General features: G+C 43.7%; 1 protein-coding gene across 1 annotated transcript in view; it reads right to left on the reverse strand.

Moving 5' to 3' along the window:
- Positions 1–25,839, reverse strand: part of LOC126199629 (A disintegrin and metalloproteinase with thrombospondin motifs 7-like) — a 583,524-nt gene that overhangs the window by 406,369 nt on the left and 151,316 nt on the right. Inside the window, exons 7-8 of the mRNA XM_049936555.1 lie at positions 10,792–10,881; positions 1,855–1,979 (exon numbers count right to left, since the gene is read on the reverse strand). Of these exons, the coding sequence (XP_049792512.1) occupies positions 1,855–1,979; positions 10,792–10,881 (215 nt within the window). The remainder of the gene's footprint in view (positions 1–1,854; positions 1,980–10,791; positions 10,882–25,839) is intronic.

The raw sequence follows: 25,839 nt of genomic DNA on the forward strand, positions 1-25,839 counted from the left end.
TAGCAGAAAAGTAGAAGCTTAGTGATATATAGACATTGGCTCTGCAGAAACGATAGTTAAGTTTTTATCCTTGACATGCAACAGTCGATGGTTAAGTTTTATCTCTGACACGTATAAACTCGACCACACTCATTTTACACAGTGTTTATGTAGCTTTCCGACGTGCGACTTGTCAGCCAGCAAGACTGAATGAAACGTCGGGAATCGAAAAGTTTCTTGGACCACCATCATACAATCCGGAAGACTCACCAGCAACTAAGTACCATGATTACCCTTTCGGACTGTTAGTGAAGTGCGGAGTTCTATCCATCAGTTTTCGTTTTTCCGACACGTTCACATTTACTCACTGTAGCTGGCTTCCTTGAGAAAATCTCAAAAAACTTAATTAGTAATTTCACCCATTTCCTTTTCGGTGACAGTATTAATGAAATCTCACAATCCCATATGAATTTGAACCAGTGAATCATAACGTACTTTCGTTTTCTTCCATAAGAGAAATCAGTTTGAAAGTATGCTACTACAGAAGCATGTACAAGTCACAGCACAGATTGAATAGAGCTATAGCTAAAATAATATTTAACATTTCGACAATGATATTAAGCAGTTTGAAACTCGCGCTAAATGAGGTGAGAGGGGGGCACGGGGTACGGCTGCCTTCACAACATAACCGAGCCTAGTCTTATACGAGCGGTGGTCGCGTCTGGATCGTTAATTTAGTGAGACTCCTCTCAAAGATCATGTTACGGCCTGTGATTGAGCAAACTATCTAACAGCAGTACGTGATCAACTTCTAAGCCATACTTGGCAAAATTTACCGATACCAACAACTGATCACCAAGCCTCAAAGTAACGCTACAGGGCCGAAAGGCACATTCCGGCGTTTTCTAAACGAAAGAAGGCTAGAATGAGCAAGTCAAATGTGAAAACAATCCGGTTGCCTTTTTTGACGCTAAGGGTATGGTTTACACGGAGTTTGCATCTCAATACAGACCGTAAACGCTCGCTAGTTTCTGAATGTTCTAGCAAGATTGAGGAAGTGGGTCTTTCGCGTGCAAAATGAGATCGTCACTGCCTGAGTCATCCATTATGGCGATGTTCCCATCCATAGTGCTCTTTGCGTCCTTGATTTGGCAATATTGCCCCATCTTCCTTATAGACCCGACTTGCCTGGCGAAGACGAACGTCTGCACAACAATACAATGCCCAAGGCGCCCGATGTAAAGTGCCCAAATAATGTTTCGCATCACATTCATGATTTACACACACTGTGTTTTTGTGGTGGAAACCTTTTTTTCAATAAGTTTTTGACAAAAAGAAATCGTTATGCACAGTCACTTGTCTATGTTTAGAGCAGTTTAGAGAGCGCACTGTCTCTCCAGTCGCGAATGGGACAATGCGGCTTGTGCACCCGTTCAGTCTGTCAACATGACTCGAGAAGTGTATTGAATCATATGATTTTTCTATCTTTTCTTTTCTTGTATATAAGCTATATGTAAACTGAATTAGCTATAAATCAAAGACACAACCAAAAGTAAATTAACGAGTCGTTTTGTGGCAAGGATAATGTTTTGATACATCGTTAAATATCTGTATGAAACAAGGTAAGAAATACGCTCTTCAGTTTATTAATTCATGTATCTTCCTTCTTTTGTTTCGGGAAGTGGTAGCGTACGGACGTATGCTCGGATCCGTTGTACCAGCATTGTTAAAAATGTGATTTTAACCGTGCGTTCCCGAACTTCCTCAACAGAACGACTATATGAAAGTCAACGAGGAAAAGTCTTTTGTGGGTACCGTAAACAGATCACAATGGCATGAAAATAATTTTTTCTTCCACTGGGAATATCCTCTCACCTGGTGAGAAGTACAGCGATATCATGATGATTGGGATGCGATATGTCCTTTGGGTTGACGCCAACTTGCCACTTGCAGAAGCTTGCCAGCGTCTTCTCAGCATCCGGCGAAATCTCAAGATCCATCTACGGTGAATGTTTGACAGTCCGCTAAAACGTGTCTTTTGTGGCTAAACTGCAACGATGCACAACATATTGAAACAGAGCTAGTAACTCTACAGGCTGACACTAAGCTCTTGGGTCAAGACGAGATAAGTCGTAGACTGAGTACTTTCACATATGAAACAAAACGTCAGAGGCATATGGTTCTAATGTAACATAGTTGATAGTGGAACGAAAGGTAGTAAGTCTTTTATATTATTCGTGGTGATGCATCTTCTATATTTTTCGCAAAAGTCATTGTAAATGCTGTGTTATTCAAAGTGACTAGTGCCTACTTATTACTTGCTTCAAAAGGGTGTTTGATGTTTTTCCCAGACAGACAAATTCATACACTTATTAGTTTCTCTAACATGTTCGCAATGACTGAGATGTGCTTGACGTAGTAGTTTTCGAACTTTAGATATCTATCTCAGTGTACTCAATCTGGAGTCAACTATCTCGTTTTGACCAACACGTTAGAGACACTGTACAATGTGTGTGGTGAGAAGTTTACCAGTACTGAAAACTGAACAGCTTTTCATGTAAGATGTAATGCTTGCTAATTAGAACAGCGCTGAAGCAACAAGATGTTCCGATAATAATATGAAGATTATCCGGAAGGCAAAAATATAAGTCCAATTAAAATTGAATGTCTTTTACATTTCACTGATGTCGCTACTGTTTGATGCTCTGTTCTTTACAACAAGAGCTAATTCACAACGTTTGAGATGTGATGCTAATTAGCTTAAAATCTGAGCTCAAAGTGGCTGTATCGATTTCGGATTCGACAAACTGTGTCGGTTTTGTGAATAGTTTCTTGGATGAGGCTGTTAAATTCATCGGCACGAGGCGGTGCCAATGATATGAATGGACAAAATTTGGAAAAGTGTATAGTTAATTTGGCGGGGGAATTGGTTGTAGAGTGATAAGTTTATTGAAAATTTCTACAGACGCCTGGTGCCGGTCTCTCTCAACATAAAGTATAGACAATTATCGTGGCTTGTAAAGAATGTAGAGGCAATTTTCAGGACTGTGTTGTTTTGAGTGATGATTAAGAGGGAGAAAGAACAAATGAAACACAACAGTCATATATCAACTGAAGAAACTCGTACCCTCTCATTATGTATGAGCATTGACGCTACTTACAAGGAAAAACAAATAAAACTTTGCTCTAAACATAAAAATAATCATGGAACATACATTGGGCTGCATATGATGACTTTTCTGCTGTTCTGCGACTCAAACTTAGAACTCAACGGAATTTCCGCAACGACCAGTTGCGAAAGACCCAGCTGTTCTTTCGTGAGGTCCAGAAGACCCCCCCCCCCCCCCCCCCCAGGGGCTCAGCATTCATTTGCTGAGTACGGGCTTGGCGACCCCGGGGTCCTGAGCTGGGGACTGGTCTGCGCCGCCAGTCTCCTGTCACCGTAACCCCCGGACATGCTTCAGCGACCACCGTATGGCGCGGCGGTGGAATGTTGTGTGCTCACTTTTACATCCACAAAGGTCTTGAGGGAATTGCAGGTACACTGAAATCTGTTAAGCGACTGCGCAATGGTACTCTGTTAGTTGAGACTTCTAGTTCCCGTCAAGTCGCTTCTCTTCGGAAAGCACCCAGTCTCGGAGAGTACGCTATCGAGACCGAGTTCCACTCCACTTTGAACTATAGTAAGGGTGTTGTGACATGTAGAGACTTGGTGGATATCCCCACAGACGAGTTAAAATCTGAGTGGGCTGACGAAGGTATTGTTGACGTGCAGCATATTATGAAACGAGTCGATGGGGACCTAGTCAAATCCGACTCGTTTATTCTCACGTTCAGTTGCCCGAGACTCCCAGAGCATGTTAAAGCGGGGTTCTTACGTTTGCCAGTACGACCATATTTCCCCAACCCAATGCGCTGTTTTAAATGTCAGCGCTTTGGGCATACTACGTTGGGGTGCAATGGGATAGCCATTTGAGGTAAATGTGGTCAGCCTGCCCATGAAGGAGCCGATTGTTCATCGCCTTTGAAGTGCGTGAATTGCTCTGGGAGTCACCCTGTCTGGAGCCGGGTCTGCCCCGTCTATCTCGACGAACGGAAGATCCAGGAGATCAAAACATCTAAGCGCATCCCCTATGGTGAGGCCAAGAAGCTCTTTAAGGCCATGCAACCTCCTGTGTTTACAACATCTTTCGCTTCCGCTCTGAAAAAACCGGTACAGTTGGCCACTGTTGCTACGCAAACGGAGGTTGCTAGTGTTAGCACTAATACCTGCGTTTGCCAGTGCACTTGTGCTGCTGCGGTTGTTTTGAAACCTGCGGCTCTCCCCGCAACGTCGGACAAGGCCGTGGTTGCTGACATTGGGGTACTTCCTGCCTCTTCCCATATGGCGCCTTCTGCCCAGGCGAGTAAAGCTCCACCTGCTGACAAGGCTCTGCATTCTAAGCCCCCCAAGACAAAGACGCCGAAGGTGAAGGTTTTGCCACCTGAGGAAACTGGTCAGGGTCGGTCCGATGACGAGGCCATCGTACTGTCTGACATCTCCCGTGGGTCGTCATCGGAGCTGATGGACATTGATGTCGACCGGGGGCGATCTTCTCGCCCCAGGAATAAATCTCCGGCCAGTACGGGCTCTCCTCCAAAACACAGAGGCAGGGTGAAAGTTCAGCCACCCTGATCACTGGCTCCCATATTACAGTGGAACCTGAATGGGTTCAGGACACATGTGGCCGAATTACAACTCCTTGTACGAGAGTGCCCTTTGTGCTTATGTCTCCAAGAGACACATTTTCGGGCCACTGATGCTTCTTCTTTACGGGGCTATAACGTATATCGGAAAGATGATCTGACGGGGGAAAGGGCAAAGGGTGGTGTTGCGGTTTTCGTCCGTGACATGCACCCCTCATCTGAGCTCCCTCTCGTTACAGACTTGCAAGCAGTTGCAGTTGACCTTCTTGTGGGTCGGAGGCTCACAGTCTGTTCACTTTACTTACCACCTCAGGATGCGATAGACTCAGAGGCTCTCACAGACCTTATTAGCCAACTCCCCCGCCCATTTCTTCTTCTGGGGGACTTCAATGCTCATAATGTCTTATGGGGCTCTTCGACTACTTGCCCCAGGGGTCGCATTCTGGAAAGCCTCATGATGTCTGAAGAACTGTGCATCCTCAACTCTGGTGCTCCCACTCATTTCTGTACTGCTTCTGGGTCGTCATCAGCTATTGACCTTTCCTTTTGCTCTCCAGCACTCGCGGATTCTGCTCTGTGGAAGGTTGCTGCTGACCTCCATTCTAGTGACCACTTCCCCCTTTGGATTCGCCTCCTGGATGAGGCTGTGGCATTACCAGTGCCACCCCGGTGGCTCCTCTGCCGAGCTGAATGGACACTTTTCAGCCAACTGGCTGTTTTGGAACACCGTGCCAGCGTCCACGAATGGGTAGACCATGTTACAGCCGTGATCTCCCATGCTGCTGAATTGTCAATCCCACGGTCATCCGGTCATCCCAAGAGGCGTCCTGTCCCTTGGTGGACCACTGAGTGCCGCTCAGCCATCCGAGCCCGCCGTGCAGCTCTGCGCCGCTTCAAGTGCCGTCCCTCAGCTGACAATCTTGCGGCCTTTCGGGTGGCAAGGGCCAAAGCGCGGTGAGTGATTAGAGAGAGCAAACGACGGTCATGGCAATCGTTCTTGACTCCATCTCCCGCTCCACTAGTTCTACGAAAGTATGGGAAGCCATCAGGAGGATTTCCGGGAAACTCGGCCAGCTACCTGTCACGGCATTGCTGCATCAGGGAAGTCTTCTCACGGCGCCGAGAGACATTGCCCAGACACTGGCCATGCATTTTGCGGCATCTACCGCCACTATTAACTGTGATCCAGATTTCTGCCGCTACCGCACTGCCATCGAGAGGGGTCACTTGGACTTCCGCTCTCCAAATTCTGAACCATACAACTGCCCCTTCACAATGTGGGAACTGGATTCGGCGCTGTCTGTGGCTCATGATACTGCGCCTGGTCATGATCAAATCCGGTACAGCATGCTGCAGCACTTGTTACTGCCTTCCAAGGAAGTTCTCCTGAATTGTTTTAATATGATATGGTTATCCGGCACGTTCCCTGACTCGTGGAAGGAGGCGATTTTGATTCCCCTCCTCAATCCGGGGAAGGACCGAACGCATCCCAGTAGTTACCGAAGTATTGCTTTGACGAGCTGTGTCGGGAAGACGTTGGAACGCATGGTCAACCGTCGCCTGGTTTGGCTGCTCGAGACCAGGCAGCTCCTTAGCCCCTCTCAGTGTGGCTTTCGGAGATATCGTTCTATAGACAACTTAACCCTGCTTGAGTCGGCCATCCAGCAGGCCTTCCTACGTAACCAGAATTGTCTAGGTGTATTCTTTGACATTAATAAGGCGTATGACACTACTTGGCGCCGCCTTATCCTCAATCAACACCATCAGTGGGGCTTTCGTGGCCGTCTCCCCATCTTCATTCGGTCCTTTCTTTCCCACCGCCTCTTTCGATATCGGGTTGGTAATGTGCTATCTGATTTGTACGTGCAGGAGAATGGTGTTCCTCAAGAAAGCGTTTTAAGTGTCACCCTCTTTGCCGTCGCCATTAACAGTATCACGTCCACTATCCGGAGTCCTGCCCAATGCTCCTTGTTTGTGGACGATTTTGCTGTTTTCTGTTCTTCCTCCAGTCTTGTCACTGCTAGTCGGCAGTTGCAGCTTACGATAAAGTGATTAGAGGCATGGACTGTGAAGACGGGTTTTACCTTTTCTGCAGACAAATGTGTGTGTGTTCATTTTAATCGTTCTCGACGTCTTTTTACCTCCCCTGAATTGCGTCCGAGGGACACCATTCTTCCTTTTAGCGACACTGTGAGGTTTCTGGGCCTCACTTTTGATTCCAAGTTGTCGTGGTTGCCTCACCTTAAAGACCTCAAGGTGCGGGCCCTGAAGGCACTGAATATTTTGAAGTGTCTGGGCCATCGGTCCTGGGGAGCAGATGGGGCGCGTCTGCTGCAATTTTATAGGGCTTTCGTCCGATCGCGTCTTGACTATGGTTGCACCGTGTATGGGTCCGCAAGGCCTTCGTATCTGAAGATTCTTGACGCAGTACACCATGAGGGTATCAGGCTGGCCACTGGTGCCTTCCGTACTAGTCCCATCCCCAGCCTGTGTGCTGAGGCAGGGGAACCGCCGCTCGCCATCCGGCGGAAACTCCTCATGGTGCGACGGGTGTGTCAATTCCTTGCCTGTCCTACCTCCCCTGCGTACCCTACCGTTGCCCGACCGCCTATGGAACGTTTCTTTTCCAGTCGTCCCAGGGCAACGAGACCATTTGGGATTCGTGCCAAGCATTTGCTTGCGTCCCTTGGTGTGGAGCGTGTGGCCCCCCAACGACTGGGTTTTACTCGTCTCCCTCCCTGGTTGCTCCAGACTGGTTTTAGACTTGTCGGAGTACCAGAGGAGCTGCACTCCTGCGTTTGTTTTTACCTCCTTATTTTCCGATATTTTACACCAGCATCCGGACCATGTACCAGTATTTACGGATGGCTCTAAACAGGGGGACTCTGTTGGTTGTGCTGTTGTTTTCCCTGATCGAGTCGTCAAGTTACGGCTTCCTGCGGCGTTTACCATCTTTAATGCCGAATTGTTTGCGATCCTGCGGGCATTGGAGCAGATGAGATGTGTTCCCAGTCGTAAGTTCCTCATCTGTTCTGACTCCCTGAGTGCCCTTCAGACCATTCAACACTTGTACCCAGCGGATACGGTCGTCCAGAACATCCATGATGCCCTACTCCACCTGCAACGGCAGGGGAAGGAGGTTTCTTTCTGCGGGGTGCCGGGGCACGTTGGTATTAGGGGAAACGAACTGGCGGATGTGGCTGCCAAAGATGCATGTTCCTTCCCTCACGTTGTTGAATGTGCCGTCCCCCTCCATGCTGTTACCTCCCTCCTGCGTTTTCGTGTTATGCGTCAATGGGAAGAGGAGTGGCTGGCAGTCGGTGACAATAAGCTGCGTCTGGTCAAGGCCACCACGCGGCCATGGCGTACGTCCTACCAGTCATGCAGGCGGGATGAGGTTCTCCTCACTCGCCTCCGCATCGGGTACAGTCCCTTCACACATGGTTTTTTTACTCCGGCGGGAGGATCCCCCAATCTGCAGTGCTTGTGGCGTCCAGATTACTGTCCGCCACATTTTACTTGACTGTCTTTTATTCTCTGACCAGAGGGCGGTGGTTTCTTTGCCACCGGATTTGCCCTCTATTTTTCAAGACGACGCAACGTCTGTGGTTAAGGTTTTACGGTTTTGTGTCCTGTCCAATTTGTTGCCTCGGATTTTAGGGAGAGGGTTTCAATGTGCTGCTGGATGACTGGCTCACCCAGATTTTAGGTAAGAGATCCGCCAGTCACGAATACCTCCTTGTTTCCCTTCGGTTTCTGTCTTCCCTTCCTTGTGTTTCCTTTCCTTTTTTAGTGCATTCCTTCTCCTCTTGTTTCGCCTCTGTATGTGAGGATTTGGGACTGCGTCAGGTCTGTGTCTTTTAGCTGTTCCCCTTGTTCGCTGTCCGTCTTAGTCCCTTCACTGCATGTGTTCCTGTTTTTATGCGTTTGGGCGCTGATGACCCCGCTGTTTAGCGCCCGTAAACCTCAAACACACACACACACACACACACACACAAACACACACACACACACTCCAGAAGACAGTAGACAAGGCAACGCAGGTTGGTGCTGAGTTTCGTCACTTTTAGAACGCCTTCACTAAGCTTCATTCCACCTCCTAGCAAAGAAAATAATTGCGGAGTTCAGAAAGTAAATTACCATGTCGTCCCAAGCTAAGATCGCTGCGCAATTACAGTGGAGTATTGTCAGAAGAGATTATATGATCTAGGTTTCCTGCAGACTCAGTTATGCTGCGGTAGGGATGACAGTGAATCACTGTGTGTGAGTCAAATGGCACGACAACTGGGAATTGAAAGCTGAAGTTCGCGGAACACTGAGATTCTTGTGGGCAAAACGTCTACATTGCATATAGATTCACTGTGTGTTTCTGGTAGTATAAGGCCCAAGTGCACTATCGCGACCAGCCGTAGTGGAATGGTGCCAGCTATGTGGCGAAGGGAAGGAAACCTGTCGAAATCGACTGCAGACGACAATGCGAGGGCAATCGAAGAGCTTATTCGCAGCGGTCGCAGATTTTCCGACGATGGGAACGTTCATACAGCAGTTCCCGAAAGGTTCCGTTACCAAAGTGCGGATTTCTATCGTCGGGGACTCGAATGACTGGTAGAATATTCCGACTGTTGGTTACAGAGACTTGGTGCCTATATTGAAAAATAGTGACATTTATCTGTGCCATTTTGAAGTGCAATGCAGCATCGAATTAAAGTTACTTGGCCTGCTATGATAATATGTAATTTACTTTTTGAAGTTCACTCGCACATGCATATGAAATATCATAAAGAGATGCGATATGACTGAAGGGTGCCTAGCAGGCGAAACTCTGTATGACGTTGTTATAGGAGAGGTAGCGCCAGTAGTAAAGGTAGCGTATGGTAAATCTCAAGGTAGAGTGAAAGGAGCGATGATGTTCACTGCATATATAAATTAGCTGCTAGATAACCACCAGCAGCTGATACTCTCTATTATATGTACAGGCTGAAAGAAATTGACGAGATACAGAATATAAAAACGTATTTACATACAAAATAATACATCTTATTAACTAAAAGCTACTGGGAATAAACTCGTTGATGGAAAGTGCGGGCAGAGGACGTTATATCGCTGATTCCTGACTGGTGAAGATCTTTCCCCTTCCCCTGTGAGTACGTAACAATTTACAGAACTTCTCAAAATTTAGTCAACATCTTCTAGTTAAATAAAATTAATATCAAGGAGGGCACTTGGCAACGCTGTTGAAGGGTTAATGTGTAAAAAATCTTCATCAGAAAGCATAAGAGTGGAGACTTCACGTCCTTGAGCACATAACTGTTCCGAAGTAAGAAATATCAGAGGCTGATCATGCAGTGTGACATTTCTTGAGATAATGTCACAGACAAGCTGTCAAGATTAGTGAACACTAGTCCAATTATGAATCTTTCAACGAAAATAAGAGAGGTGCAGACCAGCGAGACATTAACTCTGAGTGCATGTCAAGGGAGAACTCGTAACGCCAGAACTCAGCTCACAGCTATTATAGAGAGGCTTTACAAAACTGGCATACAGAGCATCAAACAGTAGCGGCATCAGTGAAATGTAAAAGACATTCAATTCTAATTGATCCTGCTAGAGGACTGTTGTCTAAAGGAGATAGAGCTATAAAGGGTTAGATCAGCCGGCATCACAACTGATCTACCAGCTGCAGTGGTAGTCTTTACAAAACGGCTATTACGTAACGCGAAGAGCCTTACCTGAAAAAAATCCAAGATCCCGAGTCTAAAAAGAGTCAGGAAACAGACTATTTTGCCTTAAATATAAATCCCGTTTAATCTATCTCAGTCATAAGGGCGCCGCCAATCTTTACGACCCCTTACCATCGTCGAGTGAGTCTAGCGCTAGTAGGGCGGGAGAAGGGCGGGTGGAGAATTATCTGGGACACAATATGCCCTCCGCCACACATCATACAGTGACTTGCGAAGTACAGTCGTCCTTTTAGATCCAGGTGTAAGGATTTAACGTTGTATTTTCCGAAATTTTTATTTCTGTTTTCCAAGTAACGTATCTATTATTCCGAGCGGCCAGCAGATACACAGTGTCAGAAATACCATCTACGTACTTACAGACTTCTGTTTGTCGGAATAACCTCACCTCCTCCTCTTCCTTCTCTAAGTAGATGATGCGCACAACTACGACGTTGAGCAGGTTGCCTACGCTGCCGTCGTGGTAGAAGTCTGCCACCTGCAAGCCAGACCCCAAGTTCGGTAACGTTGTCCTGGCGCCCATGCCACTCTAAAATACATTGTTGGCCATTAAAATTGCTACAAATAGAGCCGTCATCCTACAAGCGTTAAACTGGCCTGAAGAGTACTGCTTACCTGGATATATAAACGACTTAGCACCCGCTGCTACGCTCGAGTTTGCTAGTAATTACAACAAAAATAATTTTATAAATATATATTAGGGATACTGAAAAATTAATGTATTAGAGAGTCGTTTCTTTTTCTATGAAATTCTGACTCTTTTCCGAATGTACTTTTGACCAAAAGTGAATCTGGTAGCTGGAAACCAAGGTTTTAGTTAATCATGGCTTTTGCGCTATTGTTGATATTCCCATAGAAACTTTCATACACTAACACATGTTTCCTTAGATCAAATCGAGAAGTGAAATAACAATTTACATAGATTTAGCTTTAAAGATTTTTTAATATAACGTAAAATTTCCATAAAAATTTTCATTCCCGATTTCAGCCCCTTATGCGTTGAATTTCCAAAAACAGTGAACCATGTATTTTTTTCATTTCTAGCCGAGAAGCCAAACACCAGTTTTCGAATATTCAACTTCAAAAACGCTTTCACAATGAATTCATTCCTTTAGGGACTGAATTTCTAAAATCAGTGAAATGCATTTTTTTCTAACACAGAAGTCAAATAGAAATTGTCATAGATTTATCTACAAATATTTCACCCCATAGGAGTCGAACATTCAAAAACAGTGAAAAAGTTTTTTTTTTAATAACCGAGATGCTAAATTCAATTTTTCATAGGTTAAGCTTTTATTGAAATATTTTCATAAAACATTTCATCCTCTATTTCACCTCCTTAAGGACTGAATGTCCAAAGGAATTGAAACACATATTTTTTAATTTATAACCGAGAAGTTAAATACCAATTTTCATAGACCTAGCTTTAAAAATACTTTCGCAATTCTTTAATAATGATTTATTTGAAAAAAAAAGCTTCACTATTTCACCCCAATACGGGTTAAATTTCCAAAAATGCTGAAACACATATTTCTTTATTTCTGACTGAGAACCCAAACACCACTTTTCGTACGTCTATCTTCAAAATTGCCTTAATAGCGCCGTATTTTCAAAAAAAAAAAAAAACTTTCATCCTTTATTTCACCACTTCAGCGGTGGAATTTTGAAAAATACCTTCTTAAGCGTCGGCTACAGTATAAGATCAAAAACAACCTTTCTAAATTTGAAGTTTCTGTCCTTAGCGGTTTGGGCTGGACAATGATGAGTCAGGCAGTCAGTTGGTGAGGACGGTGCCTTTGATATGTATACTACCTCAGTGTCTGCTGCATGGGTACAGATTTTTTTGTTTTTATTTAATTGAATTTTTAGTTTGTTCACAAATTGCAACATCTTCTAGCTCTGCACACCAATTAAGACCGTAGAAGCACCATCTTTTCCGAAACTCCTTCTTATCAAAAAGCGATTCTTACGACTGTAGCCTAAGGCTTTTGTTAACCAAATGTTCTGCGGTCTTGTAGTGATATCTCCAGAGAAACTTTCATCCTCTAACACATTTATTTAGAGGTCATACAAATTTTCATACATGTAGCTATAATATAACAGGATATTTTCAAAAAAAATTTTCGCCCTCTATTTCACCCTCTGTGGGGTTGAATTTCCAAAAAAACTCTGAAAAACGTATTTTTTCCCAACCAAGACGCCAAATACAAATTGTCTTAGATTTAGATTCAAAAATTCTTTCACAGTGAAACATTTTCATAAAAATGTCCATCCCCATTTCACCCCCTTGGGGACTGGCTTTCAAAAAAATGGTTCAAATGGCTCTGAGCACTATGGGACTTAACATCTATGGTCATCAGTCCCCTAGAACTTAGAACTACTTAAACCTAACTAACCTAAGGACATCACACACAACACCCAGCCATCACGAGGCAGAGAAAAACCCTGACCCCGCCGGGAATCGAACCCGGGAACCCGGGTGTGGGAAGCGAGAGCGCTACCGCACGACCACGAGATGCGGGCGACTGGCTTTCCAAAAACACTGATACACATAATATTTTATTTCTAACCGAGAAGTTAAATACAAATTTTCATAAATTTAGCTTCGAAAACGCTTTCATAACGAAATATTTCCTTAAAAACTTTCATGTCCTATTTCCAAAAACACTGAAACACGTCTTTTTTTCATTTCTGACCAAGAAGTCAAATACCTTTCTTCATAGATGTAGGTTTGAAAATGGTTTATTAGTTCATTAATAATGATTTGTTCTTTTTTTAAAAATCAGCAACTATTTTACTCCCATAAGGGTTAAATTTCTAAAAAGGTTAAACACGCATTTCTTTATTTCTGACCGAAAAACCACATACAGCACCAATTTTCGTAGCTCTCGCTTCAAAATTGTATTAATACCAACATGTTTTCAAAAAACCTTTCACCTCCTTAGAGATGAAATTTCGAAAAATCCCTTCCTTAACGACGTCTACAGTGACACCCTCCGCAAATTTGAAGTTTCCACCATTAGTGGTTTGTGCTGGGTGATGATGAGTCAGCGAGTGATTCAGTCAATCGGGACACTGACTTTTATATACAGAGACAGATTAGCAATCCAGCGCAACCGCACAAAGAAGACTGTAGGGAAGTCAACAACGTTCTGTAAATACGGACGCTTTGATATCTAAACGATTTTCATTTCAGCGCACGGAAAAAGACAGATTAGAATGGTGTCACCTACAGTCTGTACAACGGGAAAAATTGCAGAGCAAGTTTCTCGTTAAGAAATCGTAGCTGAAGATCGTTTGTCAAATATTCGTAGAACAATTCGGAATTGTGCAGCGGTAGAAATTTAGTTAATCGAGACTGCAGTTCATCGTTACGTGACAGTGCTGCTCGCGTTGGTTGAGGCCCAGGACTGTCAGGAGCATATGGACTCGTTGTGTTCAGGTGGTCCATACTCAAGGCTATGCAGGGTGTCAAAGGCCACACCACATGAGTAGCACTAGGGAGAACATACATATCCTTCACTCAGTCTTGGACGATTATACATGTACGTCACGTGGGTAAGTCAAACAGTGGGTTCGTTTGTAGAAAAAGCAGTATCCACCGCGAATAGTGTGTCGATGTTTGGAGCACCATGGACTGTCAAGGTATCAATGAGAGCCGAGCCGACAGTCGTGATCGCAATGGACGTATTCTTGCGCGGAGGCATAGAGGAGAACGAACACTGTTTAACTATAATCGTCATAGGGCCCAACACAGTATGGGGTGAGACTACGTAAACGACACGATCACCTCCGGTACGTATAGCCGATAATTTGGAGAGAAGGCGTTACAATTCTCTCATTTTAACTACAGTGGCTGTGCCCTATTTTCGAAGTCTCTGTGACGTCATCTTTCAAACTGATAACGTAATATTTCATGTTGTCCGTGCTGACCTGGCCTAACTCACTACAGAAGTTGTTAGGCTGTTTCCCTCTCCAGTACGTTTTACGGATCTCTCACCAATTAATAACATCTGGTCATGAGCTATCGAGTCACTGGTACGCCACAACTCGCCAGCTCGTGGGTACTGATAAACTCTGGCACAGGACGAAGTAGTACGGAATGACGTTCCCGTATCTGTCATCCCACCACGGTTGGAATTGATGTACAGCCAGATCAGAGACATTATTGATGCAAGACGTGGCAGCTATGTGTACTAATTTTCGCACTCTGTATACCCTTAAATCACCTAAAAATTTAATCATGTATTCTTAGTGTAAGGTGCGATCAAAAAGTTACCGTTCGAAGCTCGTACAATCCAGAATCGGTATGTCAGTCAAGTAAAATCGCCGTGAGCACTGAGGCAAACATCCCACCGAAGCACTGGATTGAAGATACCTGTTTAATAAAACACCGTGTACTGCTGCGTGAAGAAGTCTGTAACTTTCTGCTGCACATCCTCGTCCGCCAGGAATCGTCGACCCTTCCAGGCCCTTTTTTATGGGACCGAAGAAGTGATAATCGCATGGAGAGAGATCAGGACTATAGGGCGGACGCTCGCGTGTCTCCCACTTAGCTGGCTTAATTTCGGCGTTACATTTGCGTTTTGGGGACGGTTGCATCATCAAGTAGTAACATCCAGAACTTGGCGCACCATTTCACAACGGAGGTTTCCGACAGACGTGCTGCCCCATACACATTCTTCATTCCCCGACAGATGCCTCCCAGTGTTTGTCCTTCTGCAACCAGGAAAACAATAACAGCACGTTGGTTCTGTTTGTACGCGTTTGGTAATAACGACGCTATATTTCACGTCTCCGCAATGCACATCGTAAGGATACAAATGCCACACCGATACCTTGTCTACCTGTCGATGCTTATACACCCGCATCGGAGTCGTACTCCGACTAAGTTGCAGCAACGCCCTCAAACGGAAACTTTTAGATCGTCCCTTATACTATATTGTATTCACACTACAAGTAAAATTTCGTTATTTGGTACCCTGGAGTGGCAATTTTAATGGCTGTCTGTGTAGTAGGTAAAAAAACATTACTAGCTGGTATTTATCAATATTTTGGAACGTTTTCGAAAGACACTTTTTGACCATTTTGTAAGTAAGTTCAATAAGTAATATCAGCACGAAGAAAGAAATCTTCGAGTTTCGCATTCTCCTAGCGTTTTCAGTATTACTCCAAGGAAAACCGTTAATATGACCTACATTCTGTTTTATTATGTTAGATGTCTCCGTTAGTGTTATAGCTTTCTTTCGAGATCATATTCATAAGAATATAAATCTTTCTTCATAATGCTAACCGCAGTCTCGGTTTAACTGAAATATCCCTTAATGAGAGTTCAGTGAAGAAGAAGTCATAGTTCTGTCCAGTGAGATGACAGCCATACAGGACGATACACCAAACTGTGTGAGATAATAGTGCGGGTAAAATGTCGGAGTCGTAACTGTAAAGCACGAGGAGCTGACTAGAAATGGAGCACTAAGTGGATTGAACGAGAATTAAGGGAGTAATTGGGTTTCGCCTAGTAGAATAGATCACCCGCAATTTGCCCTGAAGCACACAGATTCATTGCCTTCCCGGTGATCGTTAAATTTCTCTACTGACTCCACCTGAACAGACCTTGGAAGGCCCAGCAGCACCAGCCGACTGCTGTGTCATCCTCAGACGATAGGCGTCAGTGGATACAGAGATGGAGGGGCATGCGATCAGCACACCGCTCTCCCGGCCGTTGGTAGTTTTCGTGACCGGAGACGCTACTTTTCCTTTAAGTGGCTCTTCAACTGCCCTCACAATGGCTGAGTGTATCCTGCTTGCCAACAGCACTCGGCAGACCGCGCTAGCCAAGCCGGACAGCTCTTAACTTCGGTGATCTGACTTGAACCGGTGTTACCACCGCGACAAGGCCGTTGGCAATGACTTTTTCAGTTAATATAAAATGACAGTATAGGCTTAAATACCGTGGAGTGCTGTACTGGATCCTGATTGGTGGGAGATGGTCAGGAGGCGATAGCACTCAAGAATGCACTTCGTCGTTGGCAGTCAAGAGCTATGGATGACCAAGGCTTCTTCCTCCATACTCACGGGTTGGCCGACAGGCATTTAACATGACTGAGACGTTGTGTATCAGTTACCTTGCTTCATCGGAGTTGATTTTCCCCATCCAGGAATAATATGTGCCCTAGCCGTTTTAGTGCAAATAGTAGTAGCGCTTTCCCAAATTTAATCAAAATGTATTCTTGGTAGTATATGACAACTGTAATAAAAACCGTATTATCCTGACAAATCTTTGTTTATTTCGGGTTGGGAACCGAGTGGCGACTTTGCCTTGTTATTAGTTCCTAATGTTGTTTCACGTGCTGTATTGGGCGTATCTGTTGTGCACAAAAGATTTCTTCATTATTATTTTTGTTTCCCTTTTTCTCGAAAAACATTCAACGTCCACTGATGGATAAGACTACCCTCCGTATTATTCAATTGATTACGTTATTCAACTACACGCATCCACGTTGCTCCTGCAAATTTTTTAATGGCATCTACCCACATTCTGTTAAGTCCACGTTTTGTTTTGTAATATCTCCTTGAATGTAGCAATGAACTTTCCTTGTCTGTGTACCTACATATTCGACCCACATCCATTTCATTTTCATTGCGATTAAGATCTAGTCTTCCTGTCTCTCCCAGAAACTCTCAATATGAAATACCTGATCACATGGTAACCCTCAGTTATCGAATCATTTACGCATTAAGAACCCATGTTTTCCTGCCATTAAGTCAAACCTGGTTATACACACAGGCACACGGGTTTTGAAAACCGTCTATAGTTGATCAAAACGATCCAGGGCACTGCTACTCTTGTTTATCTCTTTATCCACCCAGTAGTCGGTTTCAACTCTCCTAAATACAAAATATTTTTACTAAATACTTTGACTTCATTGTTAACAAACATCCTATCTTCTTTTCCGTAATTTCATTACCCCACTATTTTACTCTTGTTGTACTGGGATCGTATGTCTGTTAGCCATTCGGCGGTATTAACTACTTCCACTCGTTGAATTTCATCTAGAGCAGAGACAAACAGTACAGCCGAGATTAAGTTGGTCATTAGCAATGTGTATGCGTGTTTTTTTTTTCTGGACATCTGGAACATTTATAAAATATTTGGTACACTAATGAGTAACTATATGTACAAAGGTGAAACTATATGGTTCGTGAGGCATTTTTCAGGTCTCCAACGTATATGGCGCATATATATGAAAATTTGTACCAAGGCTGGTATTCGAACCGGGGTTTCCTGCTCACTAGGCAGACGCGCTAACCAATACGTCAGCCTGGGACAGTGGCTTTGCACAACTACATGGGCCACCATAGCACGCCCCGCTCTTCAATATACATTCACACCTCAGTCGACTTGGTATTCCTCCTAAACAGGTGCTTTAATTTTAATTAAAGCATTTATGCCTGGGTTTCAAGAAGGATCCCCGGTTTTTAGATGTACTAGTTAAGGGGGAGTACAGAGTGGGCTGAGTCCTGAATAGCAGTTTGTGGAGGGAGGGGTGCTAGACTAGTCCGTTGTGCAAAGCCGCTGTGCCAGGGTGGTCTAGTGGTTGATGCATCTGCCGAGTGAGCACAAGACCCAGGTTCGAATCCCGGCCTTGATACGAATATTCATTCGTCGCTTCAGTCTGCATATATACATCAATTTGAAAAGTGCCTCAACACATTCATAACGTTGGTCGTTCAGCAGAAGATTGTTTGCCTGGTTTCTGCACAAACATCCAGAGTGTATCATAATTAATGGCGTAGGCGGGTGCAGTTGAAAGTAACGACAGTAGAACAAGACAGTCTCAATAAACATGAGCTCTAAAAGGCCTACCTTATGACCATGACCATTTCCTTTTCTTCAATATGGTGAAGCAAATCTCATCTCCTGCAAGGTCTTTTGGTTTTTTTTTTTTTTTTTAAATGATGATGTCCAGCAATTATGGGCTCTGAAGCGCATATTTTAAGAGCTAAGAAGTAGAACATACGTGTTTCAGAGTAGCGAAGATGAACAACTGCTCGCAGTTCTTAAGTTACGCACTGTGAAGCCCATGTTTATTGGAGATGTTTTTCTTGTTTTGGTCCATACTGCTGCTTCATAAAATATGGGAAGCAGAGAGCTTTCAGTAGAAGAGATTTGTTTCACGGTATAGAAGACGCAGACGTGTTCATAGCTTTTAAGGTATGTGTTTTAGAACCCATGTTTACCGATAGTTTTTTTTACTTCTAGGATCATTTACTTTCAACTGTATCCGTTTACGCCTTTAATTACGATAAATCACGTATAAATCTATCTTTGTCATCCCCTGCCTGCTGAGATCGACTGTCGCCGAATGGATCAATATTTTTGCAAATCATGTAATATATACGAAGTTTTGGTGTACGATATGCTCGTGGGACGGGACGTTGGGCGACTTCCGTTCACAAAGCAAAGAGAACTGGACCGGAACGCTTGCGGCACTTACTGGCTAGATATTGGGACGGTTGGACGCGAAACACAGTGTGCAATCAGCACACGTGGTACATCACACAGAAACCTGTGCACATCTAGCTCTAATGGCGTGTTACTGGCGTCTGAAGATTCACATTTCTAACAGAGCCGTGGTGAGTTAATTTGATCATGAATTGGTTTGGGTTATTCTACATTACTTGTCATACAACGCAACTTCCCTGCAAGGAAATTCCTTTTGTGTTCCTTCAGAACTATGACGATGAGGGCTGCTTATCTGCACAATCAACACGGTAATTTTCCTCCAGTGAACTAATTATTATTATTTTTTAAGGGTTGACTCTCAGATAAAGTGGTTGTCCACTTAGTTTGACTACTGTATTCCAATAGTTCTTTTACTATGCCTTTACGACAAAATAAATTTGTTAGAGGAAAACGCCGATATTTCGTTTTAAGCGACCTTGGCCACCCTCCCTTTTATGACTCCTACCGGGAATCAGCAGTAACCTGCACACAACTTTCAAATTCTGATGTGAAAGATATACACAGGAATGAGATGGTAGAATTACGGAGATGACATAAAAATAATCGAAAACCACTAGTGTCGAATCCATAGTTTTTTGAGTTGTAAGATCGATTAGTGAAAGTTTCTATGACATTTAAGTCCAAGTTCTGTCGTAGAGACTCTACTCGAAATTTTTAGAAACCTGGCAGAACACTATACCTCTCCTAGAATCAGATAACTTATGTTAGACTATCGATTTCAGTCCACACTGACCATTCTTAGATTTGTCAAAACAGGGGAACCAAATATAACTAATGGATAAGCTACATCTTATAAACAATAAATTATGAAATAATGAAAATGTAGTGATTTCATATACAAGGTGCTCCAGGGCCAAATATCTTACGAAATACGCGTCAAACGAAAAAACTACAAACAACGAAACTTGTCTAGCTTGAAGGGGGAAACCAGATGGTGCTATGGTTGGCCCGCTAGATGGCGCTGCCATAGGTCAAACGAATATCAACTGCGTTTTTTTTTTAATAGGAACCGCCATTTTTATTACATATTCGTATAGTTCGTAAAGAAATATCAATGTTTTATTTGGACCACTTTTTTCGCTTTGTGATAAATTGAAAGAACTCGCTATTGCAGTAAACCACGTAAAGTTTCTCCAAGTTCTCGATCACAAACCGATGTCTGTTGTCTCGAAACAGCGCACGATACTGGGGGAAGGACCTTGCACGATACTAGGGGAAGGACCTTTCAGCTTCATATGTGATGGTCTTGCGTATTTGATCAAAGGAATATCAGTGACAAAAACATTTACAGTTTCACCAACGTCTGCTTCCCCTTCCATAACCTTGGTGATTTTACACTAGTATGAAACCTGCCATTTGTTTCACATCCACTTTTAAATTTCTGTTTAAAAGCTTCCACTATTGGACCTTTGCGCGAATTAATTTTTTTCAACGTCATGTCTCAGTTATCAAGCTGATTGATGTTTCTAATTTTTCGGTAGAATGAAACAAATAACTGAAATTTGCAGGCGTCTCCAAGACAATTCATTTTTTAGTCTACTGTTGTTAAGTTCTGAAGAAATTCAACTGAAAAAGCGTCATTCTCGCATAGTTCATCAATTACTGTTTTAAAATTTTCAGAATTGTTTCCATAATACACTGCTGCTTCCAGCCACATTTCCCAAGAGTAACTATGGCTCTAGGTGGAAGTCCAAGATGTAGATTTTTGACTCTGAACAAATCAGTTCTAGTTCGTGCTTTCGCAAACACATTTTCGCCATTTGAGATTAATTTGTTCACATCAGTAGATAATGTACATATGTAACAACATACTGCGTGTAAATCATGTACTATAAAAGTTACATATCTCATGTGTGGCAATCTTACAGGGAGGCCTTCGGCTGCCATCTTCATATATGAAGCAGAATCCTTAGGTAAGAATAAAACACTACGAAATTTCATCCATTCGACTATAATAACTGCAGAGGTTCATTGAATAATAGAGCCATTGTTACATGATTCGATGCTTATATTTCTTGACGTGCCAATAGAAAACACCGCTTGGAAACTTTGTTCACCATTTTCTAGCACACGTATAAAAACACTACCCACTTTCCTGCCGCTAGAGTCTGGTGATTAGTCAATGCTTACCCATTTTTTCTTTTATTTTCACATTCTGCTCTGATTTTTCTTAGCATTTCTTCGTAACAGGCAGGTACAAGCAATTTTCTTAATGTTGATTCGTCTGGTATTTCAAATGGTTCAAATGGCTCTGAGCACTATGGGACTCAACTTATGAGGTCATCAGTCCCCTAGAACTTAGAACTACTTAAACCTAACTAACGTAACCGAGCGAGGTGGCGCAGTGGTTAGCACACTGGACTCGCATTCGGGAGGACGACGGTTCAATCCCGTCTCCGGCCATCCTGATTTAGGTTTTCCGTGATTTCCCTAAATCGTTTCAGGCAAATGCCGGGATGGTTCCTTTGAAAGGGCACGGCCGATTTACTTCTCAATCCTTCCCTAACCCAAGCTTGCGCTCCGTCTCTAATGACCTCGTTGTCGACGGGACGCTAAACACTAACTACCACCACCACCTAACTAACGTAAGGACATCACACACATCCATGCCCGAGGCAGGATTCGAACCTGCGACCGTAGCTGTCGCGCGGTTCCAGTCTGTAGCGCCTAGAACCGCTCGACCAACCCGGCCAGCGGTATTTCAAAATTTGTGTAATTCATAAGAAAATTTCTGAGCACTTGACTTCTCAGTTTATATAAAGGAATATCACAGGAAAGAAAAAAGTAGCGTAAATATGCATAATATTCGGAACTTTTTGAAACTAAGGTATGTGAAAGACGGAGTTGCTTCACATATAAGAGCTTTTATAGAAGTTATATGTGAAGTGGACAGTCTATGTTTACTACTTGCTAAATGCTGCCAGACCAAGATTGCTAGTCTGCATTTGCTGATTTCCCACATTTTTGACAGAATAGAATTATTATATTGCTTGTGAAGATGCCATTGTTCAAATCAAATGGCTCTGAGCACTATAGGACTTAACTTCGGAGGTCATCAGTCCCCTAGAACTTAGAACTACTTATACCTAAATAACCTAAGGACATCACACACATCCATGCCCGAGGTAGGATTCGAACATGCGAGCGTAGCGGTCGCGCGGTTCCAGACTGAAGCGCCTAGAACCGCTCGGCCACTCCGGCCGGCGATGCCATTGTATTCAGCGACGTATTTTTGTAAACGTTCAGCTTTGTATCACCAATCACTTCACTTAAGATAACGCACTGTACAAACGCTCTGCTTTAAACAAGATGAGGACAATGACAGAAGACTTGAGTACATTGCATCTGCCGTCCACATCATAAATAAGGTTAAAATGGTTCTAAGCACTATGGGACTTAACATCTGAGGTCATCAGTCCCCTATAACGTAGAACTACTTAAACCTAACTAACCTAAGGACATCACACACATCCATGCCCGAGGCAGGATTCGAACCTGCGACTGTAACAGCAGCGTGGTTCCGGAATGAAGCGCCTAGAACCGCTCGGCCACAGCGGCCGGCCATAAATAAGGGATTCCCCTTTCAGACAGCGAGGCAGCACGTGTCATGGAAGTCACTCACTACGCAATAAGTTTACAAATGAATTTCATTCAAATTGCGTTCTCGTAATATGATAATGCACGAGATTTTGTGCTGAATTTAAAAATTATGACAAAGAAAAGTGACGAATAAAGCGTTTTAAGCAAAATTATTTAAAATATTTATTTGCAGAAAAATTACAAAAATGTGTATCCTTATGTGAATAAGTCTTTTATCTATAAGCGAAAAAGTATTTATTTACATACATATCCGTTCCCTACTGATCAGTTACGCAAGGAAATACTGCAAAAAGAAACGCGTCGCTCACCGCCCTTCGGTTTGACGGCGACAGCCCGCCGCTGACGTAACGCTGGTGACGGTGCAGACAAAGGGGGCGCCCATTTGCTGGCCGGGGTGGGGTGGCATGTAGCAACAGTAGCTGCGAAACCCGAGAGGGGCCGCGTCGCCTCGCAACAAGTGGCTCGCCACGCACGTGGAGGCCAACACGTGTTCCCGGATCGGATGGCCGATTGGCCCCTATCATCCGCTATCTGTTACTGAAACCCTAGACCAGCCACAGGGGCCGGGGGCCAGGTGCGCGCCCAGGGCCCAGCGACCCGCCGGCTCTCAGCTGCTCTGCCAAAAAACTTTGCGGCCAGCGACAAGGACGATCCGAAAAGAACGTTAAGAAGAACGATCCATGTTCGAAGGAGCAGGCACTGCGGCGGCTACAGCCGTTATGAAAGACGCGAAATGTATTCGCAGTTGCGAATATAGACAACCATCAGCTGTATAAGGGAATGAGGACAACAAAAATCTAAGCCGCACCGAGACTCGAACCCGGATTTGTCGCTTTAACGAGCGGTCGCCTTAACCACTTTCTTTTTTTATTTTTTATTTATTTTATTTTATTTTATTTTTATACAAGTGGATAACAGGAAAGCTCTTCGGTTACATAAACAGAATAATAGGAAGTCGTCCCGTTACGACAAAGGAAGCTCCATACTATAGCCCGCTGCGAATTTTTCGATGACTGTTGCTGTGTTGTTTCCGTTGTTTGTTCAATCTCATAAAAAAAGGAACTGGGAAGAGGTGCTATGGTTATCTTCTTATGTCATCGATAATCCAGCTGCGAGGCGGATTATGGAATGCGCTCCAAAGAAAATTAGAAAATATTGCCTATATTTAGGGCTCTTGACGATCGCACAATGTCGTTCGTTGAGGTAATACCAAAAATCGGGTACCGTCTTTTCGCCATTACCGAATATGTAGTGAACAGCGTGGCCGCTAATCCACATCACTGAGTTCGTTTTTGCTCTTGGGAAATACATCTCATCGGGGAAAAAAAGTGATCGGGTAGTTATCCTGTCGGGAGTATTGCGTGTGAGAAAAGCCAATATCTGGCGCACCAAATACCAAACGTCCTATGCCGACCCGCTTTCGAAACGAAGTTCATCGGTTTGGTTATGGGTGCACGACTTACGACCACACCCAAATTTCATTATGTCATCAGTTAGCGGAAGACACTAACTGAAAGTCGCTGTCTAGTATTGGCGGACAAGTAGGATACTGCAGTGCCTGTGTTGTTAAAAAGTACGATGCTATGGTCTTTCGGGCTTGCATGCAATGGTGCAAGCAAATTTACTGGAAAAATATTAAAACTTCATCATTCAGATTTAACCGCAGCTGACTCTGAGCATCCAAGAACTCCAAAGCGCCGTAGCCAGACGCACCCTGGTTGATGCCGTTTTCCTTGACTTCCGGATGGCATTCGATATTGTTTCACACTGTAGTTTAGTGAACAAAATACAAGCTAATCTAGTACCGGACCAGATATTTCGATGGATACAGGACTTTCTGAAAAATAGAATTCGATACGTTACTCTTAACGGAACGAAATTGGCAAAAGTAAAGGTACATTTTGGTGTAACCCTCGGGAGTGTTCCAGTAAATATAAATGAGCTACCTCACTCACGAGGTCGGTTTAATAAGCCTGGTAAATTTCCGTGAAAGAATGGAACATTTTTATTCCGCCTTAAGCAACACAACATCCAAGGACAAGTGCAGAGGAAAGCTTTCAGAGGGCTTCAAGATTAAAACCAGAATAGAGACAGCGAGACAGACGATCCCTATTGCTCATTAGCTGTGTGCTTGATAAGGTGAGCAGAGAGTGGTGAAGAGATATAAAAGAATGGGTGGAATATGACTGGGGTGCAAGAAAAAAGGAATACGTGCAGATCGTCTATTATTCGCAAGCGATATTGCGATATTGTCGGAATCATTAGAAGACGTGGTTAACCAAACCACGCAACTTCAGAGCCAAGTGGCTAAAGCAGAACTACAGATCTCTGTAGAGAAGACGCAGAATATGATAAACATCAAGGTAGCTCCTAGATGAAAGACAGAAGGAGGGAAAATTCAGAAGGTGGAGAAATTTAAAATACCTTGCAGAATGGGTAGAAACTGAGCTGACACAAAAGGTAGCAATGGGAGCATGATAAACAAAATGAATTTAGCATACAAACTATGAACATCTACAATCAAAATAATATTTAGATCAATGCTAAACTGAGACTTGCCAGACAGTGATCCGCTCTGAAGACTTAACGCGCAGCAGAAAATTTTAACCTAGTAACAACCACTTTAACCTAGTAACAACCGGAGTACTTAAGACACTGAAACAGATGGAACGAAATATTCTCAGGAGGATACAGGGACCTCGAAGAACAGAAGTTGGTCAACTTAGAAGACGAGTGAACCAAGAACTGTATACCAAAATAGAGAGTATCTCGGACATCAGCAGGGAAAGGAGCGTCTTCTTCGGACACATCCCTAGACTGGACCAGGGGAACTTAACACAGCAAATATGAGAGTAGGATGAAAAGTAATTCTCACATGATTTTAGGTCACGAACAACCAACAGTTAGGAAGATTGGGTGAAAAAGACATTCAAGTACATTTATTAACCTACAAAATCATAATTTTTTCCCATCATAGGCACCGTTAAGACGAACGCATTTCTCCGAACGTGTAACAAACTGTTTCATTCCGTCACTGAAAAATTTTTTAGCCTTTTTTCGAATCCAGGACTCGACAGCTGTCTTCACCGCATCGTCCGAGACGTAATGTTTACCCTTGAGGTCTCCCTTGAGTAGTGGAAAAAAATAAATAGCGTTACGCGCAAGACCGGGGGGAGGGTGGGGGGGGGGGGGTAAGGATGGTATGAAATCTGTTCAAACTTCAGGTTTCGCATAGCCTGTTCAGTTGCGCGCTAGGTGTTCGGACGAGCATTTGCATGTTACAAAATCATTGGTGCCGGGCTGCCTGTA

This window comes from Schistocerca nitens, chromosome 8, assembly GCF_023898315.1.
Source record: "Schistocerca nitens isolate TAMUIC-IGC-003100 chromosome 8, iqSchNite1.1, whole genome shotgun sequence".
Classification (NCBI taxonomy): domain Eukaryota; kingdom Metazoa; phylum Arthropoda; class Insecta; order Orthoptera; family Acrididae; genus Schistocerca; species Schistocerca nitens.